This window comes from Schistocerca serialis, chromosome 3 (genome assembly GCF_023864345.2).
Source record: "Schistocerca serialis cubense isolate TAMUIC-IGC-003099 chromosome 3, iqSchSeri2.2, whole genome shotgun sequence".
Taxonomy (NCBI): Eukaryota; Metazoa; Arthropoda; class Insecta; order Orthoptera; family Acrididae; genus Schistocerca; species Schistocerca serialis.
The window spans coordinates 458,515,206-458,535,540 of NC_064640.1; the positions used below are offsets into that span (position 1 = coordinate 458,515,206).

The 20,335-nt window shown below is 38.5% G+C and overlaps 1 protein-coding gene across 1 annotated transcript in view; it reads left to right on the forward strand.

Annotated features, from left to right (window-relative positions):
* LOC126470357 (cytochrome P450 4c3-like) overlaps positions 1 to 20,335 on the forward strand; it is a 188,373-nt gene that overhangs the window by 38,281 nt on the left and 129,757 nt on the right. Inside the window, exons 2-3 of the mRNA XM_050098153.1 lie at positions 7,007 to 7,113; positions 8,360 to 8,450. Of these exons, the coding sequence (XP_049954110.1) occupies positions 7,007 to 7,113; positions 8,360 to 8,450 (198 nt within the window). The remainder of the gene's footprint in view (positions 1 to 7,006; positions 7,114 to 8,359; positions 8,451 to 20,335) is intronic.

The window sequence follows — 20,335 nt, forward strand, 5'->3', positions numbered from 1 at the left end:
AAGAAATAAAATATAACTTTAGAAAGCTGTTATTGGATGAATTATAGAAATTAATACCAACTGATTGACATTTATTTTTGAAGAATGCTCTCTGTGCTACTCAGAACCCACAAGAGATTTCTACCCAGCATATGCATAAAATATGAGGGTGTAGAGAGAGAAGAGGTTGACAGTGCCAAATTGTTGGAATTATTAATTGACAATTACTTGTGTTGGAACATTAAAATAAATTTTTTTGTTTTGTGGTGTGAATATTGTCAAACAGAAGGTAATGTACAACTAAACAGGTGGAATATTTTGTCACTTTCATTGCAATATGTCATGAAGTATGATATTTGGGACAACTTCCCAAAAACCAAGCTAAAATCATCAAAGTCCAAAAGCATGAAACACAAATTATTTGTAGCATATTTGGAAACAGGCTACAGAGGTCTATTTGAAGAACTGAGATATATGCATAACTGTTTCTTATTTTATATCTGAACACAACTTATTTCTATTTCAAATCAACCACTGAGTTCTTGGAATCAATACTGAGAACAAGAAAATCTACACAAAGACATTAAATCCACTTAATTTGTTTAAAAAAGTGTCAATTTTCTAGGATCCCGTATATTCAGTAACTTGAAGGAACCCTGTAAAAAGTCTGCTTACTAATAAAGTATCATTTGAGAGGTTCTTAAAGGGTCTATTGGCTATGAACAGCTTCTACATCAATGCTGGATTTCTTAGGGGGCTAAAGTAATTGATGTACATATGGTAAACTGCCAAACTCTTTCAGCTAAAGTAACTTTTGATTCATTAAAGATAATTATGTTCTCTTTTCCTCTTGACAACTAGTGACTGACACCTCAAGAAGCAAAGATTAATGCACCTTACAACTTCATTTATTATTGAGATATAAGAATTAACTCTATTTGATGGAAGTATACTCCACTCTCCACAGAAACTTGCAATGAGCTGTTGTCATGCTAGAACATTAAATTTTACAAAGGTTTAAATATTTTTGTATCAAAGAAAACTTCATACTGCTCAAAATCATTCAGCCTGATTTATAGCATGATGATCTATCTCTCATGTATAAAACACAGGTCACTATTGAGGGTGATGTACAAATCACATTAACTTAGATTAATAATGCTAGTTTCCATGGAGAGTGGAGTAGACTTCCAGGCAGTGTATTATTCAAACAGCATAGGAAACAGCACAAAACTCCCCATATTAAACAAATTTTTACTTTGTAATTTCTTGTCAGATGTACAAATGAGTTATATCATTAAATTTTCCATATACTGATCTGCTATTGTGGTGCAAAAAGTACCATATACCCTTTTAAGAAAACGAAGTTAACACCCATATGTCAATAAGAAATGTAGTTGCAAAATGTGTTGACCTTTATTTGATGACCTCCTGTCATTTCATCATGGTGAAAGGAGATCACTAATATCTTTAATGATCCATAAGTATTTTGAAGTGAAAAAGCTAGGCATCGCTCCATATGTATTTAGCAGGTATCTCTGCTAAGAGTCACCAGACTCAGTTTCTCAGATATTTCAGCAAATAGTTACATCATGATTTATCAATGTTTTGGTAAGTCAGCCCAAACAAATATTGCTCATTGTGTATTTCGTGTGATGCCCAATGTCAACAGAAAAAATTGGTTTGTTTCTCATTTCAAGCAAAATGCTTTATGAAGGGGAATTTGATGTGCCCTTTGGACAGAGCATCTGCCTCCACAGCTCTGTGCTCAGTGTGGCTGGCTGCCATGTGCGGACCGAGATTCAACTCTCAGTATGGCCAGAAATTTTACCTTGGTGGGAGTAGTGGAACAGGATGTACTCAGCCTTGTGATACCAATTGAGAAGCTACTTGACTGAGTCATAGTGCCACTGGGTCTACTAAACTGACAATGGCTGGGAGTGTGGCCTGCTAATGTCCACCCCTTCATCCCACACTGAAACGATGCCATTGGCAGAAGATAACATGGCAGTCAGTTGGTCCCACCTGTGATGAGAATGATGGTGCTTATTATTATTATCATTATTATTTGATAGAGCAATGACAAATTAATTTAGTGGTCTATTTGGTTTACTTATGTATGGTAATGGGAATAGTAAAATCTAAAAGGTAACCAGCAGTCCAGGAGTGACTGAGTAGTGCTGATGCACTGTGGCAGGAGGATGACTTTGCAGTATGAGGCAGTACACAAGATAGGGCAATTCCTGCAAGGAAGATTTGATGAATAAACATTTAGCTTTATAACAAGTGGTATTCATTAAACTGAGTATCATGCTAGACCAGTATGAGACTGTTGTGCCAAATGAGAACATTTTGTTTGTGCACTGTTTCAGTACAATAATATGATTTACATAAAAAAGAATAGTGCATAGTTTTTCTGAGAATGTTTGGCTGCAATAGCTCACTAGCTGTCTTACATATTTAGATACGTGTGGTAAAATCTGTATTAGTCTGTGACTGTAAATATTATTAAAGTTTTTGACTTACTCCATATATTTAATGACCATTTCATTTAGGATCTGTGGAAATAATTGTGACTCATTAGTTCTATTGTAAGTATTATTTTGTATTTTTGTGTCTCTGATATGTTCCAACCTCCAAGCATTTCCTAGCTATGAGTTTATGCAGATAATGGTATACCTAATCTAAATCACATATATAATATGATAACAGTACAGAGCCCTACAACTGTCACACAGTAGTACTGACAAGGGGAATTCAGAAGAATCTCAGAAAACATTTTAATTTTAAAAAAATTTTGAAAAAATTATTTTATTGGTAATAAGCAAGGGTTATCATAAAATATCCATATGTATTATATAAGTGGATATATGTATGTTTGTACCTGTATGTATGCATGTATATACTTCTCTCATCTCCTCCTAAAGCACTGAAACAATTTCAACCAAACTTGTTACACATATTACTTACTGTTGGGGTAAGAACCATCTACTTCTCAAAGGGGTGTAGATGAAAGAGAAGTATAGCTCACACTGCACAAACAACCAGATTATATTCATCCAGTATTTGAGAATGAGAGCATTTAGTGACTTGCAATCAACTTTACACATAACATCAAACCTTTAAAACACTTTTCTTGCTGACTCCCTCCACAAAATGATGAAAGGAAAAAAAAAAGCGTACTACGTTTTCTCTGTTTATGCAGCAAAACTGCCACATCAGGCATACCTTTTAATTTATTAATTCTTTATTAATAACTTTATTTGCAACACATTTTGCAGGCACTATTCACATATGCCACTGAGTGTGTACTTGCAAAAATATACCATTTTATGATACATAGTTCAGGAGATATGACGCCATAAAAATTGAGCTGTGTGAAAATAAAACTGCAGGGTTAAAATCCCTAGGGATACAGGTGAAATATGTGTGCAAATATGTGTCAGATATGTTAAATATGTGTGAAATATATGAGAGATGTACGTACATGTGCAAAGGCTTGGGTAAAAAAATCCTTATAAGCCCCTGGATCAATTTCAGCTGAACTTGGTACACATATTACTTACTGCATGGAAGAAAATAATGTGGGAGGTAGAACCAGCAACCTCCTGTTGCGGTGAGAATGCTGTCATTTAATAAACAATTTTATGATTTTTGTTTTAATTTCTATTGATAATTTGTAGGAAAATGTGGAGAGAGAAGGGTGGAGGAGGAGATATACAGACAGAGAGGGGGAAGGAGGATATGGACACAGATAAGGGGATGTGGAGATGAACAGAGAGAGAGTGAGGGGGAAATGGACAGAAAGGGAAGAGGAGGACATGGCCAGAGAGAGGGGAGATGAGGAGACAGGGATGATGACGATGATTATTATTAATATTACTATATTTGGTTTTTGGGGCACTCAACTGCATGGTCATCAGCACCCATACAAATTCCTCACCTTATCACAGTCCAGACTCGCTACATGATAAAGAAATGATGAGGACACACAAAAACACAGTCCCTGGGTGGAAAAAATCCCTGACCCAGCAGGGAATCAAACCCAGGGCTCCACGATTCAGAGGCAGCAACACTAGACACTAGGCCATGAACAGGAGATGGAGACAAAGAGAGAGAGGAAAGGGGAGGAGATATACAGAGAGGGGGTAGGGGAGAAATGGACAGATAGAGAGGAAGGAGGAGATCAACAGAGATAGGGGGAAGAAGAAAAGGATAGTGAATGGGAAGATGAGAAAATGGACAGAGAGAGGGGAGAAGAGGAAGTAGATGGAGAAAGGAAAGGGGTGAAGATGGACAGAGAGGGAGGAAGAGGAGATGGACAGAGAGAGGGGAGGAGGAGATGGACAGAGAAAGGAAAGAGGTGAAGATGGACAGAGAGGGAGGAAGAGGAGATGGACAGAGAGAGGGGAGGAGGAGATGGACAGAGAAAGGAAAGCGGAGGAGATGGACCAGGTTTTTGGAAGGGGGGGGGGGCAGGAGAATATGGATGGAAGGAGGGGGAGAGTTGTTCACCAACTTTTGAAACCTTTAAGTTCAGCACTAGAATGAAGCACACTGATGGAATTGCATGTTGCAGGATCAGTGAATGAGCTGATGATTTTCAGGAAATTCCATAAATTCAGAATGGGAGTGGTCACAGCATACTGAAACATGTAAGGAAAGACAGACAGTAATGTTATAGATCTGTCATTAGCAATAATACTTCTTTAATCTTTCTTGATGAGAAGTTACACTCCTGGAAATGAAAAAAAGAACACATTGACACCGGTGTGTCAGACCCACCATACTTGCTCCGGACACTGCGAGAGGGCTGTACAAGCAATGATCACATGCACGGCACAGCGGACACACCAGGAACCGCGGTGTTGGCCGTTGAATGGCGCTAGCTGCACAGCATTTGTGCACCGCCGCCGTCAGTGTCAGCCAGTTTGCCGTGGCATACGGAGCTCCATCGCAGTCTTTAACACTGGTAGCATGCCGCGACAGCGTGGACGTGAACCGTATGTGCAGTTGACGGACTTTGAGCGAGGGCGTATAGTGGGCATGTGGGAGGCTGGGTGGACGTACCGCCGAATTGCTCAACACGTGGGGCGTGAGGTCTCCACAGTACATCGATGTTGTCGCCAGTGGTCGGCGGAAGGTGCACATGCCCGTCGACCTGGGACCGGACCGCAGCGACGCACGGATGCACGCCAAGACCGTAGGATCCTACGCAGTGCCATAGGGGACCGCACCGCCACTTCCCAGCAAATTAGGGACACTGTTGCTCCTGGGGTATCGGCGAGGACCATTCGCAACAGTCTCCATGAAGCTGGGCTGTGGTCCCGCACACCGTTAGGCCATCTTCCGCTCATGCCCCAACATCGTGCAGCCCGCCTCTAGTGGTGTCGCGACAGGCGTGAATGGAGGGACGAATGGAGATGTGTCGTCTTCAGCGATGAGAGTCGCTTCTGCCTTGGTGCCAATGATGGTCGTATGCGTGTTTGGCGCCGTGCAGGTGAGCGCCACAATCAGGACTGCATACGACCGAGGCACACAGGGCCAACACCCGGCATCATGGTGTGGGGAGCGATCTCCTACACTGGCCGTACGCCACTGGTGATCGTCGAGGGGACACTGAATAGTGCACGGTACATCCAAACCGTCATCGAACCCATCGTTCTACCATTCCTAGACCGGCAAGGGAACTTGCTGTTCCAACAGGACAATGCACGTCCGCATGTATCCCATGCCACCCAACGTGCTCTAGAAGGTGTAAGTCAACTACCCTGGCCAGCAAGATCTCCGGATCTGTCCCCCATTGAGCATGTTTGGGACTGGATGAAGCGTCGTCTCACGCGGTCTGCACGTCCAGCACGAACGCTGGTCCAACTGAGGCGCCAGGTGGAAATGGCATGGCAAGCCGTTCCACAGGACTACATCCAGCATCTCTACGATCATCTCCATGGGAGAATAGCAGCCTGCATTGCTGCGAAAGGTGGATATACACTGTACTAGTGCCGACATTGTGCATGCTCTGTTGCCTGTGTCTATGTGCCTGTGGTTCTGTCAGTGTGATCATGTGATGTATCTGACCCCAGGAATGTGTCAATAAAGTTTCCCCTTCCTGGGACAATGAATTCACGGTGTTCTTATTTCAATTTCCATGAGTGTATATTTTTGAAGATATTATCTGTTCTCAAAAGAACAGATACCATTGATGACCATGCAGCTTCTCTAGAATAAATGATAATTAATTGAAACCCTTAGCTGCCGACAGGTGTTGTTGATATACCTCAATAGGGACAGCTGAAAATGTGTGCCCTAACTGGGATTCGAACCCGAGATCTCCTGCTTACATGGCAGACACTCTATCCATCTGAGCCACCGAGGACACAGATGAATAGCGCTACTGCAGGGACTTATCCCTTGCACACTTCCCATGAGACCCACATTCCCGACTGTCTATTAGGAACATTACGTATGTAGATTGTGGACAGTTGGGAATGTGGGTCTCACGGGAAGCTTGCAAGGGATAAGTCCCTGCAGTCACGCTATTCATCTGTGTCCTCGGTGGCTCGGATGGACAGAGTGTCTGCCATGTAAGCAGGAGATCTCGGGTTCGAATCCCAGTTGGGGCACACATTTTCAGCTGTCCCCATCGAGGTATATCAACAACACCTGTTGACAGCTGAGGGTTTCAATTAATTATCAGCTATATTTTTGTTACTTTAAAAGAGTCAGGATATATTAAATACCCTCATTAAATGAGCTGTGGTAGATTGGAGACATAGGCACACTGATAAAGTAAGATCATTTTCAAAGTGAAAAATGGGAAAGCATGCCTAGCAAATTTTATTTCCTAACATCTTATATGAATAATATTCTCAAATTCTCAGGGTCCTGGTAGGATACCAATAGTGTATTTGTAGGGCTATTGCTGAGAGGATGCTGTCATTCAATAAGACGTTTTATGGTTTTTGTCTTATTACCTATTGATGATGTGTAGGAAAATATTCCAACACTTTCAACATCATTGTTTCAGAATTCATACCAGTCCTGAAGAAAATATATGATGATTATTATCCTATATACAAAATATGGTTCCTGGGTGTCGCCATAGTGTTTATTGGTGATCCAGATGGCGTTGAGGTATGGCATTTTAGCTTATCAGTTATCTCTGTTTATAAGAATTGCTATGTAAATTCTCTTAGAATTTTTTCATATTTACCATGTTATTGGCTGAGAAAATTTATGAGCAAATTCATTGTCACTATAAAGTTTACTCCAGCCAATGCTCAATAATTTATATTTTAATCAAAATTGTCTTTGTTTGGGTAGTAATTAATGATAGCCCTCCAAAAATAAATAAACCAATATTCATCAAAAAACAAAGATGATGTGACTTACCAAACGAAAACACTGGCAGGTCGAAAGTCGAAAGTCTTTCGACCTGCCAGCGCTTTCGTTTGGTAAGTCACATCATCTTTGTTTTTTGACAAATTTTTCCCACGTGGATTGTTTCCTTCTATTATATTAAACCAATATTCAAGTACATATACAATGACACTGCATTAACAAACCAAAAATATTTAATTTCAGTACATATTTAATAGCTTTTACAGCCACACCAGCCTATATAAGGACTTACAGTGGCAAGTCACCTCAATTGTCTAATAGGACTCTCAATGAAATGTTGAGCCCAAACATATTTTAGGGCAGTGACCAGCCAGCAATTTTTATGCTATAACTTTTAAATTTTATGTAGTTGGGTACTTTTAATTAGTTAATGTAATGCCATCATGTATTTACTTGGTTATTTTTTGATTTTTGTAGGGTTATTGACAATTTTCTTAGAAGTCTATTCAGTTCATTTGATTTTAAATCTTACAGTGAATTAAACAGAAATTGTGCACATCAGTTTTTAGTTACAAGTTAGAAATGGTTTTCTGTTCAGTATTACTGTTCTCTAAGGAATATTCTCTGAAGTAAGTTGTCCAAAAACTCATGTCACTTCTGATTCATGTGTCACTGAGGCTATAGAAATACGATAGTTAGTGAACATCTTGGATTTCAGTTTTCTGCTTTAACCAACTTTAACATTGATATATACACAAAAAACTAAAAACAGTCAGAATATGTTCGAAACATGAATTTGCTTCTTCTGCTGGAAAAGAAACTTACACAAACTGCATGGCTTTTATACTACATCTTACACAAGCAAACTGATTTCATTAACCGGCATATGATGTCAAGCACATAAAATAAACTAAAAGTTTTAGGGAAACACATTTACCAGCTTGGACACTGAATTCCATATAAATTATTCATCACATATGAATCATTGTAGTGTCTGAAAAATAGTATAAAATTCCTCAAGTATACCTTTCTTCTGCAGAAAATCCTAAGTAGTCAGCAGCATATTACAAAAAGTGATGATTACTTGATTCTGGAGCCATGGCTGTGCAAAGGACTGTTAACCAGCACAGGCAAGTTTTCTATACCTTCATGTACTTTGACATACTGATACAAATATTTCTTGAAATTAACTGACAAAATACTATGTTAATTATTGTTATTAATATGCATTAAACTGTTTTGGAACACTCTTATAATATACAGATTATCAATTAGTGACCATATTAATTCTGTTCCTCCATCACCTGTCTGAAGTCAGGAACCTACATCTACATCTACATCAATATTTCACAAGCCTTCTGATGGTGTTGTATTGTATTGTATTGTATTTTTATTGGTCCTGTTGTCTACATAACAACTTATGCATAAGACACAGGACACGTCAAGTTATAAATATACGGACAGGCTGAAAGTCATTTCATGGCATGCATATTTAGGGTTACAACAATACACTTTACACGTAAGTATTTATATAACACATTTCATTAATTTAAATATTCTTCAATGGAGTAAAAGCAGTGATGGTGTAAATATGATTTTAGAGATTTTCCAAATGGATTGACCTCAGTGATAGCTTTTATGTTTTCAGAAAGTTCATTACAAAGCTTAACTCCCATGTGAAAAGTACCTTTTTGGCACAGTGCTGTGCTGATTTGAGTCATATGTAAGTTTCTGTTTTGTCTGGTAAAGTGATCATGTACATCACAGTTTTTTTTGCAGTCTCCAGTCCTTGCCTATTACATTTAATTTAAAGAACAAAAGGGTTTCCATAATGTATACACATGGTAATGGAGGAATACCAGATTTCTTAAACAGGGGTTTACAAGAGTCTCTATGCTTGCACCCAAACAAGATTCTAATGGCTCTTTTTTATAGTTTAAAAGTGCTATTAGCTGTTTTAGAGTTTCCCCAGAAGGTGACCCCATATCTAAGACAAGAATGAAAGTACGCATGATATGCATTCAATACTGTTGGCTCACTACAGCATGATTTTAATGAACAAAGAAGGTAACATGTTTTGCTCAGTTCCGCATTGAGATATTCAATATGCCTATTCCATATGATGTTACTCTGCAGCCAAAGTCCTAAGAATTTGGTTTCAGTATTGTTACCAACTGGTTCGTCGTTGATAGAGACTGATGGGATAAATATGTCCTTGTTAGTAACATTGTGGAATTTTAGAGAAATGGTTTTCTTACTGTTTATTACAAGCTGATTACTCTGTGCCCAGCTGCTAAGTTGTTTCGTGGCCGTGTTTACTGTCTGCTGTAACTGTTCATCGTCGTCACCTTTTAGTACAATCGTGGTATCATCTGCAAATATGATTGTTTTGTGTGCACCTACATTTAAGCTTAGATCATTTATGTACAGAAGAAACAGGAGTTCCATTACTGATCCTTGGGGTAAACCACATTTAATTTGTTTATAGTCAGATAAGTGATTAGATACAGTTTTTAGTTCAATATTTGTGTCCTTGATGCTCACTGCCTGCTTACAATTAGTCAGGAAGGAACTGATCCACTTGTTGGGCAGACCTCAAATACCATATCTTTCAAGCTTTGATAGCAGAATTTTATGGTCCACCATGTCAAAAGCTTTTGACAAGCTTTCCTGTTTTTTGTCCATCAGGTATAGGATAGAATTGATGCACTCATAGACAGCAGTTGTTGTTGACCTCTTATTTCTGAATCCATATTGTTCATTACATAGGATGCTGTTTTTATTTATCAATTTCATAAGTTTCTCATGCATAACTTTTTCCAGTACTTTAGAGATGCAGGAGGAAATTGTGGTGGGTCTGTAGTTATTTTCATTGTCTTTATCCCCTTTTTTATATACAGGAATAACTTTTGATGTTTTCAACACATCGGGGAAAGTGCCTGCCTGAAGTGAGCAGTCACATAAGTGTGTGAGTACTTCAATTAAGTTTGATGCACTCTTCTTTAACATTGTTGCAGGTATACCATCAATACCTGCTGATTTGAAATTTTTTTAGTAATTTTGTTGCTTCAGCTACTTCATCTTCTGAAACAGAACTGTTAATAATACTGCCTTGTACTTTTATGCTTACTATTTGAGGAAGGTGGTCACTAAAGCCTGCATTGAAAATTTTTAGTGAGGTGTTGTGTAAACTCTTCTTGACTAGAAACTGATCAAGAGCTGTTTGGCAAGTTTCTGTTACTCGAGTAGCTGCTTTTACTTCAGCCTTTAAGTTGTAGGACGTTGCCAGGTTCAAAATGGTCTCCCTATTTCCACCATTCATGAGGAAATTGTGGAGGCTACTTCTAGTATCACTAACTGATAACTCCTTCCTATTCCACTCATGTATGGTGTATGGGAAAAATGATTGTTGGTAGGTCCCCGTATTAGCTCTAATTTCTCAAATTTTTGCATTGTGATCATTTCACAAGGTTTATTTGGGAGGAGGTAATATGTTGTCTGACTCTTCCTGGAAGGAACTCTCTAGAAATTTCCATAGTAAGCCTCTCTGTGATGCACAACCCTTCTCTTGTAACATCTGCCACTGGAGTTTGTTGAGTAAATATGTAATACTGCCACACTGACTAAATGATCCTGTGATGAAAGACACCACTCTTTGTTAGATATTATCTAGTTCTTCTATCAGTTATACATGGTAAAGTGGAGTTATACATGGTAAAGTGGGCAAATAACATTTTTCTTGAAAATCTTAGTGCTCTTGTTTGTACCTCCTCAATGCCTAAAATAAGATATGATTAGTATGAGCCTCACACGAAACTCAAATACTCCAGCTGAGACCTAGTCAAAGAACAGTGTATCCCTTGCTGCACCTTACTCCAAATTAGTCTCATTTTTTGGAAAAGGGCATTGTTTATTTCATATATTCTTTACCATTCAGACATGTTTGGTCATGCAGGAAGTCAGCTAAGCACTGTATATTGTGATGGTATACTGTTGCTGTTCACTTCCACCAACTCAGAACTCAGAACAGATTTTTGCAGTTTTGCTCCCCTTAAGAAGCTTGCAATGAATTACTGCACACCACCCCACTTTATCAATGAACTGCATCATGTTTCTAAACAAACAAAAAATTAATTAGAAAACTTTTTCCAGCTAATAATTAAAACTTTATGACTATCCCATGCAAATTTCAGGGGCTGCTACCCATGCAGATGACTGTCTGTGGATGAACAGAAGGTCTTTTTGGATTAGGTGACTCTCCATCCTGTGCAGATAATGGTAGCAATAAGACACCTTCAAATTATTACTGAAAGATCTACATAAATGCTCCAATCAGATTAAACTGTTAAAATTGTATTGATGAGTGGCCAAAGCCTTCAAAAGAAAGAAAAACACAACAGAATTTGAAGTGCCCTTAAAGAATAATGGAGATCATGTAATACTAGGTACAGACTTGAAATTTATAGCGGTGAAATTTTTTAGGTAAAATCAAAGTGTGTATTGAAATTATGGGCTAATGGGTGATGAAGGTAGTGTATTTGTTGCAGTAGAAATTGAAATCTACCAAGACCGAGATTGAAGCAGCAAACAAGATTGTTTGAGGAGGGCTCAGTATTAAGGGTGGGCATAAACTTTTAATTAGATCCCTATCAACCACCAGATACACACCCAGATGTATACAAAAACCTTGTGGAAAACTGCAGCTTGTTAGTAATGTCATCATCGTAGGAAACTTTAACCATCCAACAATCAGCTGCAAAAATTACAGTTTTGCAAGTGGTGGAAAAGGCAAGACATCATGCAAAATATATTAGATGCAATAGCAATGAATAGTTCAAAAATGGTTCAAATGGCTCTGAGCACTATCGGACTTAACTTCTTTGGTCATCAGTGCCCTAGAACTTAGAACTACTTAAACCTAACCAACCAAAGGACATCACACACATCCATGCCCGAGGCAGGATTTGAACCTGCGACCGTAGCGGTCGCGCGGTTCCAGGCTATAGCACTTAGAACTGCTCAGCCACTCCAGCCAGCAGCAATGAATAGACATGATATTTTTCAGGATGTCCATGTTGAAAGTGGTATCAGCAACCACGAGTAAACTGTAGCAACAACGATTACCAGATTACAAGGCATGGTTAAAACAAGTGGAAATATGGATGTGCTCAGTAAGCTGGATGAAAAGGTAATATGTCTTATCTCAAGGAGGAACTCAAAACATTTAGTTCTGGTAGGAACATGTACAGGAACTGTGTCTCAAGTTTAGAAGAGAAATTGACCAAGCACTGGGTTTACATTTGCCTAGTAGAAGAGTTTGTGATGGGAGGGCTCCTCTATGCTGTACAGTCTCTGTAAGGAAGCTTCTAAAGAAACAATGACTGCAGCACAGGAGGTGTAAAACAAAGCATGTGAGAATAGCTAGGTGGATTCCAAAGGAAGAATTTTTGGGTACAAAAAGGGCAATAAGTGAAAATTAACACAGTAGAATCTTATTAAAAGATCTCCCATAAAGCCCTAAAATTGCTGACCATATGTAAAGGCTTTCATTGGTATCAAAGACACTAGGAAATTATGACTGTGTGGTGACAGACTCTTGTGGTGTCTGTTGTGTAGCTCATGGGAAGGGGGAGGGGGGAAGTTGTTGGAACTGGCTGACTTCCTTAGTATCCCGCTTTCTTGTTTGTTGGCATCCCCATTTGGTGGGTGTACATACAATAATTCATTTATTTTATGAACATAAAAAGGGACCTGCAACTGCAGGGCCCAGATTTTAATGACCGAAAATACCTTGAAAATTACCACCAAAATGACATAAAATATTGATATAGTGACATGGAAATGATATAAAATATATGTAAAGTGAATTATAAAACAATCTAGAGTAACAAAAAACTTTATAAGTAGTCAGAACTGAAATTACCAAAAGGATAATTAATTTAAAATCAGTAAAGACTGAAAGATGAAGCTATAAAGACTAAATGTCAACTGCGACTTAACAAACATTTCAAAGCACTTAGTGAATGAGATGGCAGTGAAGACCCTGAACAAATATGGAGGGACATCAGGAACTTAACGACTGATGCCACAAAGGAAACAATGAAGAGAAACTCAGTTGACAAGATGGTCTGGTTTGGAAAGATATGCACTGATGCTTTGGAAGAGAGAAAGAAAGCCAGGAGAAAATGGCTGCAAGAGACAGATCTGGTGCAGGGTAAAGCACAATTTGAGGAGGTTCAAATAGCTACCCAAGCAACTCTAAGAAGAGTAAAGAGAAAGTATGTTAAGAACCTCATTGTTGAGTTGGAAGCAGACTTTAAAGAAAACAAGATGAGGGAAATATTCCAAAATGTGAAATTTTTTAATAGAGGGTACTAGGCCAGACAGAAATTTGTCAGACTCAGATGATAAAATTCTGATCAACAACAGTGAAATGACTGACAAGTGGTTCAACCAGTATCTCAACTGTAATGAATGCAAAATATGGCTATATTTACAGTCTCTAATCACAGCTGACACAGGCTGACCCCGACCCACATTGGATGAGTTCAAAATGCAAATCAAATGACTTAAGAATAAGAAGATGGAATACACGCTGGAATGAGCCAGACACAAGGTGAGAAACTTGCAGAAAGACTACACCACCAGATACAAATAATCAAGGCCAGAGAAGAATTATCAACAGAATGGAAACGGCTCTGATCTATCCAGTCCATAAGACATGTGACAAATGGAAATATGATGACTGCTTAGTGTATGCTACAAGATCCTGTATAACTGCCTTTCACATAGAACTAACCCTTGCAGAATCAATAATTGGTGAATATCAATGGGATTTTTGGCTAGGAAGGTCAACACTTAATCACATCTTCATTCTCTGAATGCTCACTGAAAAACTGAGAGAATACAGTACAGAACTACATGTTTTGTTTGTAGATTTCAAGAAGGCCTACACTGCAAGAGCCTATTAAGTTGTCTAAAAGAGTTTGGGATGCCACAGGAGCTCATCAGCACAGTAGAGATCTGCCTGAGCGAAACAAATGGTAAGGTGAACATGGAAAACTGAGTATCAGGTGACTTTGAAGTTGTGAAAGGTCTGAGACAAGGAGATGGTTTGTCTTATACTCTCTTCAGGTTTGTCCTTGAGAAGATCATACATGACACTTTGAAGCAGAACTTTGAAGTGATCTGAGTTGAAGGGAAGAACTTGTAATATCTAGCATATGCAGATGACTTCTGCTTAAACAACATCTCTGAAGAGGAACCAAAACAAATGACCATGGTACTAGAGATGGCTGCCAGCAAATTTGGGCTACTCATAAATAAAACCAAGATGGATTACCTCGTTATGACTCACCAATCACATCAGGATATGGAATAACAACAGTCACTGCATGTAGCAGACTGGTCCTATGAGAGGCTCCATGAATTTAAATAGCTAGGAGAACTTTCCACAGAGAAGTTGTCATAGAAAGTAGAGATCAGTGCCGGGATATAGGCAGGAAGCCAATAACACAACTGCTTCAGCCCAGGTGTCTGTTCCAGTTCAAGATTCAGCTATATAAAACCCTGATCTAACTTGTAATACCACATGGCTGTCAGACGTGGAGTATCTGACTGAAAACTGGACTTTCACAAATTCCTCATATTTGAGAAAAAACTGCTGCAGATGAGCTTTGGTCTGGTGTTTGACACAAACACCAATCAGACACAACCAAGAGCCAGATGAACTGTATCAAGATACCAATGTAGCAGGAATCATGAGATGCAAGCAACTATTGTGCGATGGACATGTTTCCCGAATGGAAGATGACAGGTGGACATTTAAGCTCCTGGATTTCAACCCTACAGGTTGGAGAGCTGTGCGAAGGCCAAGAAAGAGGTGAGGAGATGGCCTCCATGAAGACCTGCAACAGCCAATCATAGATGTGAATGGATGCTGGATGGCAGAGATGGATAGAAAACTATGGACAAGGAAACTTGTAGCAGCACATGGTCTGTTGGGCCTGATCATGGAAAAGTAAAATGTTTTTCTTTGAGAAATCTCATTCTTTGAAGATATATGAAATTTTTTTTATAACAATTGAAGACCCATTGCATTGTATGACAGTCACCATGCAGATGTTCTCAAAAGTCAGAGAATTTCTGTTGTCAGAAGCACAAGCTATTAGTTAGAAAAGCTTTCAATATTTGTGGAAACAACTGGAAGATGCACTTTGATATTTTGCTTTAATTCCAGAAAACAGTCTGAAAAACTAATGCATGAATATTGATATTTCACGAATGAACATTATATTTGGTACAATACCAATATTTTTCTGTTGGTACACATACCTGGTACATGTCAACAACCGTAAGTGACATGACAATGACAATAACCAGACGAAACATTGATTTACACTACCACGCAAAACTTAAGAATGAAAGTAAATTTTGCATCATGTGTCACTGAAAAGTAACTTTTTTTCCATCAGTCGTCTAACTGGTTTCGTTGGACATATTCCAGTCTCTATCTCCCTCTACAGTTTTTACCCTAAAGAACTCCCTCTAGTACCACAGAAGCTATTTCCTGAAGTCATACTGTCCCTTCTTCTTGTCAGTGTTTCCCTTATGGTCCTTTCTTCACTGATTCTGCAGAGGTCTTCCCCATTCCTTACCTGATTAGTCCACCTAATCTTCTGTAGCACCACATCTTAAACACTATCATTCTCTCCTGTTCCCATTTCCCAAAAATCCATGATTTAATACCACACAATGCTGTGTTTCAAATTTACATTCTCATTAATTTATTAGTCAGAGTAATGCCTGTGTTTGATAGTAACAGAAATATTATGACCAGAAAGACCCACTTTGCCTGTGATAGTCTGCTTTTACTGCCCTCTATGCTTCATCTGTCATGGGTTGTTGTGCTACCAAGGTAGCAGAATTCCTTAACTTCATCTACTTCATGATCACCAGTTTTGATGTTTAGCTTCCTGCTATTCTCATTTCTGCTTCTTCTCATTACTTCCAGTTTTCATCTCATTATTTCCATTTTTCTTCAATTTACTCTCTGTCACAGCTCTATACTCATTAGACTGTTCACTCTATTCAACAGATTCTATAATTCTACTTCTCCTTAACTGAGAATAGCTACATTATCTGTGAATATTATTACTGAAATATTTTCACTCTGGATTTTAATCACCTTCTTGAATCTTTTTATTTTATTTTATTTCCATCATTGCTTCATCTATGTGTAGATTGAACAATAGGTGCAAAAGATTTCATTCCTGTCATACACCCCTTTTAATCGGAACATTTACTTGGTTTTCCAGTCTTATTGTCTCTCCTTGGTTCTTGTACATATTGTATATTACCCATTGCTTCCTATAGCCTACTCTTATTTTTCTCAGAATTTCATACATCTTGCACCATTTTACAATGCTGAGCTGTTTTTCCAAGTCAACAAATTCTAAAAATGTGTCATGATTTTTCGTCAGTCTTGCTTCCATTATCAAGCGCAACATCAGGACTGCCTCTCTGATGCCTTTACCTTCCCTAAGCCAAGTTGATTATTATCAAATAGATCTTCAATTTTCTTTTCCATTCTTCTGTATATTATTCTTGTCAGTAACTTGGATACATGAGCTGTTAAGCTGATTGTGGATGATATTTTTCTGTTAGTATGTCACCTGTCTTAGAGATTCTACACACCAATTTGAATGGTCATATTGTTGCCACATCCATTAGCGATTTTAGAAATTCCAATTCAATATTATCTACCTCTTGTGCCTCATTTCATCTCAAGTCTTCCATAGCTCTTTTAAATTGTGTTTTTAATATTGGATCCCCTATCCATTTCATAACAATTCCAACACCTTCTTCTTCTATCATGTCATCAGGCAATTCCTTCCCCTCACATAGGTCTTCAATGTACTCTTTTCACCTGTTAGCTCTCTCTGCTGTGTTTAACAGTGGGATTCTCATTGAACTCTTGATTTGCCACCCTTGCTTTTAATTTCACAGAAGGTTGTTCTGACTTTTCCATATGCTAAAATAATCCTTCCCATGATCAAGAAATATAGGTCAATGAAATTTGGACCAAAGACAGAACTGCTGCAGTATAGTACAAAATGTAACTGAATGAAGTGCACAATGAGAGAGACAGAAAGGACACTTTTTCAAAGAGAATAATTACACTGAACTCACCACAATTCTTAATGGTGCCTCGGATGTTGCTAAAGGAGGGACATGGTTTTTAATAGAGTGTGTAATCACCCCAAACAGCAATGCATGCTCTGGGCTGCTGGCCACAAGGTCGGTAAGGAATTTTTGTAGTAGGGCTCTCTATTCCTCCACCAACACAGTTGAAAACTGTTGGATGATCACTGGAGCATGTGGTCATGCTGCAACATATCTCTTCAATGTATCCCACATGTGCTAGTGGGATTTAAACTTGGGCTATGGGCAGGGCAGTCCATTTGCTGAATATCCTCTCATTCCCAGAGCTCCTCTATCTGCACTGCTCAATGCAGTTGCACATTGTCGATCATAAAAATGAAGTCAGTGGGCAAATGCACCCCTGAAAAGAAGCACAGGGGGAAGGAGTACAGTGTCACAATAATGCTGACTGGTGAGTGTACCATTTTCAAAGATTTAGATGTCAGCAAATTCACGCAACATTGTGCCTTCTCACACCATAACACGTGAATCACCAAAACTACCAGTATTATGTTCGACAATATTCGTGGGTGCATTACATTCTCCCACCTGTCACCATATGGAGGTATGTCAAGAATCACTACTGAGACTGAATCTACTCTCATTCAAGAAGAGCAAATGACCTCACTGCTTGTTAGTCCAGTCACTATGTTCTTAGTACCATAAAAAATTTCACTGCATATTTCTTTCATTTACCTTCTATACTAGACTACACTGCAGCAGTAATTTCTACATATGGCCAAAGTTTCATTGAGCTGTGTTACTTGGCACTGACAAATCACTGGAAAGTTACTTTTATCTTTGAGTTTTGCACACTATTGTGTTTTCAACTTATAAATATATTTTTCACCAACATGGTTCGATTTTTTGTAGACGTATATGCATTGTATATGACCTTACCAACATTAAAAGGAAGTTGTGTACAAATGGTCATTAAACACAAACATGTAAAAATGAAGTAGTATCTTAAAAATAACATTATTCTTGAAAAATGAAATACAGACAGTACCTACATGAGGAAAAATGTGAAAGTAAATTTACGTTCATACAGCCTGATTATTTGGGATTTTATTACTTGTGAACAATGAGTAGTTCATAAAGATGGAAAGATTACATGCACAACAAACTCAAGGCATTACTAATAAACTACAATAAAATGAAATAAAGCTGCTGGTTGATTGGGTGATGAAACTACCATGTGTATTCATGGTCCCATTAAGAAGGATATCCATGGTGAGAGTTCTGTCTTGGAACTGTTTCCTTCTTAGGGAACAAAAGTCATCCTTCCAGTTCCGATGTCACTGGGTTTCCACATCTTCGTAAACCTCAAGTGGCTTTTGTCACTTACCATTTATTTTAGTATTGCACACAAAGGCATGACATTAATTTTCCTGGCACTGATCAATATGGCATGATTGTAATTGATTAGTGACTGATGCTTATCAAGATAGAATGAGGTGACAGAAGTCATGGGGTAGCAATATGCACATATACAGGTGGCAGTGGTATTATGTACACAAGGTATAAAAGGGCAGTGCACTGGCAGAGATGTCAGGTGACTTATATGAAAAAATTTCCAATCTGATAATGGCCACACGACAGGAATTAACAGACTATTCACGACTGGTTTGAAGAACATTCTGGACAGTTGTAGCAAATGATTTGGCCACCCAGATCACCCCACAGGAATCCCATCAAACATTTATGAGACATAATTGAGAGACCAGTTCATGCACAAAATCCTGGACCAGCAACACTTTTGCAATTATGGACAGCTATTAAGGCAGCCTGGCTCAGTATTTCTGCAGTGGCTCCTGATGATTTGTTGAGTCCATGTCATATCAAATTGCTGCAGTATGCCAGGCAGCAGGAAGTCTGGCATGATATTAAGAGGTATCTCATGAATTTTGTCACCTCAGTATAATGATGGCTTGGCTGTGATAGGTTGAAATGATAATGACTTGGAAATGAGTGGTCTGAATTCCTTAGCAGCCACAAATAGCACTTGAGCTCTGGGGCTTCATTACCATCATACACAACACGTTCCAGATGTGCCAGTTTCAAGATGCATGATTATAAAGATAGAAATTGGTTGCTAGTGTCTTGTATCATTGGAGGAAGGGTGGGATGCTCACTTCGAGGCCATTTCAGGAACCCCAATGAATTGAAATGAGTACCGGATAATTAGGTTTAAAAAAAAATTGTTTCAACTGTTGTTGAAGCTCAGCTTATGGAGGTATGGTTGGCTTGAAAATTGACATTAATGTTTGAAGCAGTCATCCAAGTAGTTTCTCTGATGGAGATTGTGCATCTTGTGTAGTTACCCTATACTGAGGGAGGAAGATCAATAATGCATTGTCTTTACTGTACCATCGAAACAGATTCATCATGTGTGACTTGAAAGTTAATACGAATCTTTCAGTAAGTCTATTGCCTCAAGATGACACAGTGCAGTTCTGAAGTGTTAAATGCCATTGGTTTCAGAAAATAGTTTAAGTCCCCGAGAAGAAAATTGTGTACGATTATCAGGGACAATAGATTTTGGCAAACCTTCAATAAAGATATTTGATAAAGCCTGAGTAGCTGTTGTTGAAGATATCAATGACATCAGTATCACAATTGGAAATTTGGAGAAAGCCTTGATGAGAATGAGCCAGTACCTTCTGAGAAATGGTCGTGCAAAATCAATATGCAGACATGAAGAGGGTTTTGATGCCTGTGGTCGTGGAATATATTGTCAAGGTGGAGATGAGTGGTATTTTTAACAAAAGCGCCATTCTGCTGACATCATTTCAGTGTCTTTGTCAATTTT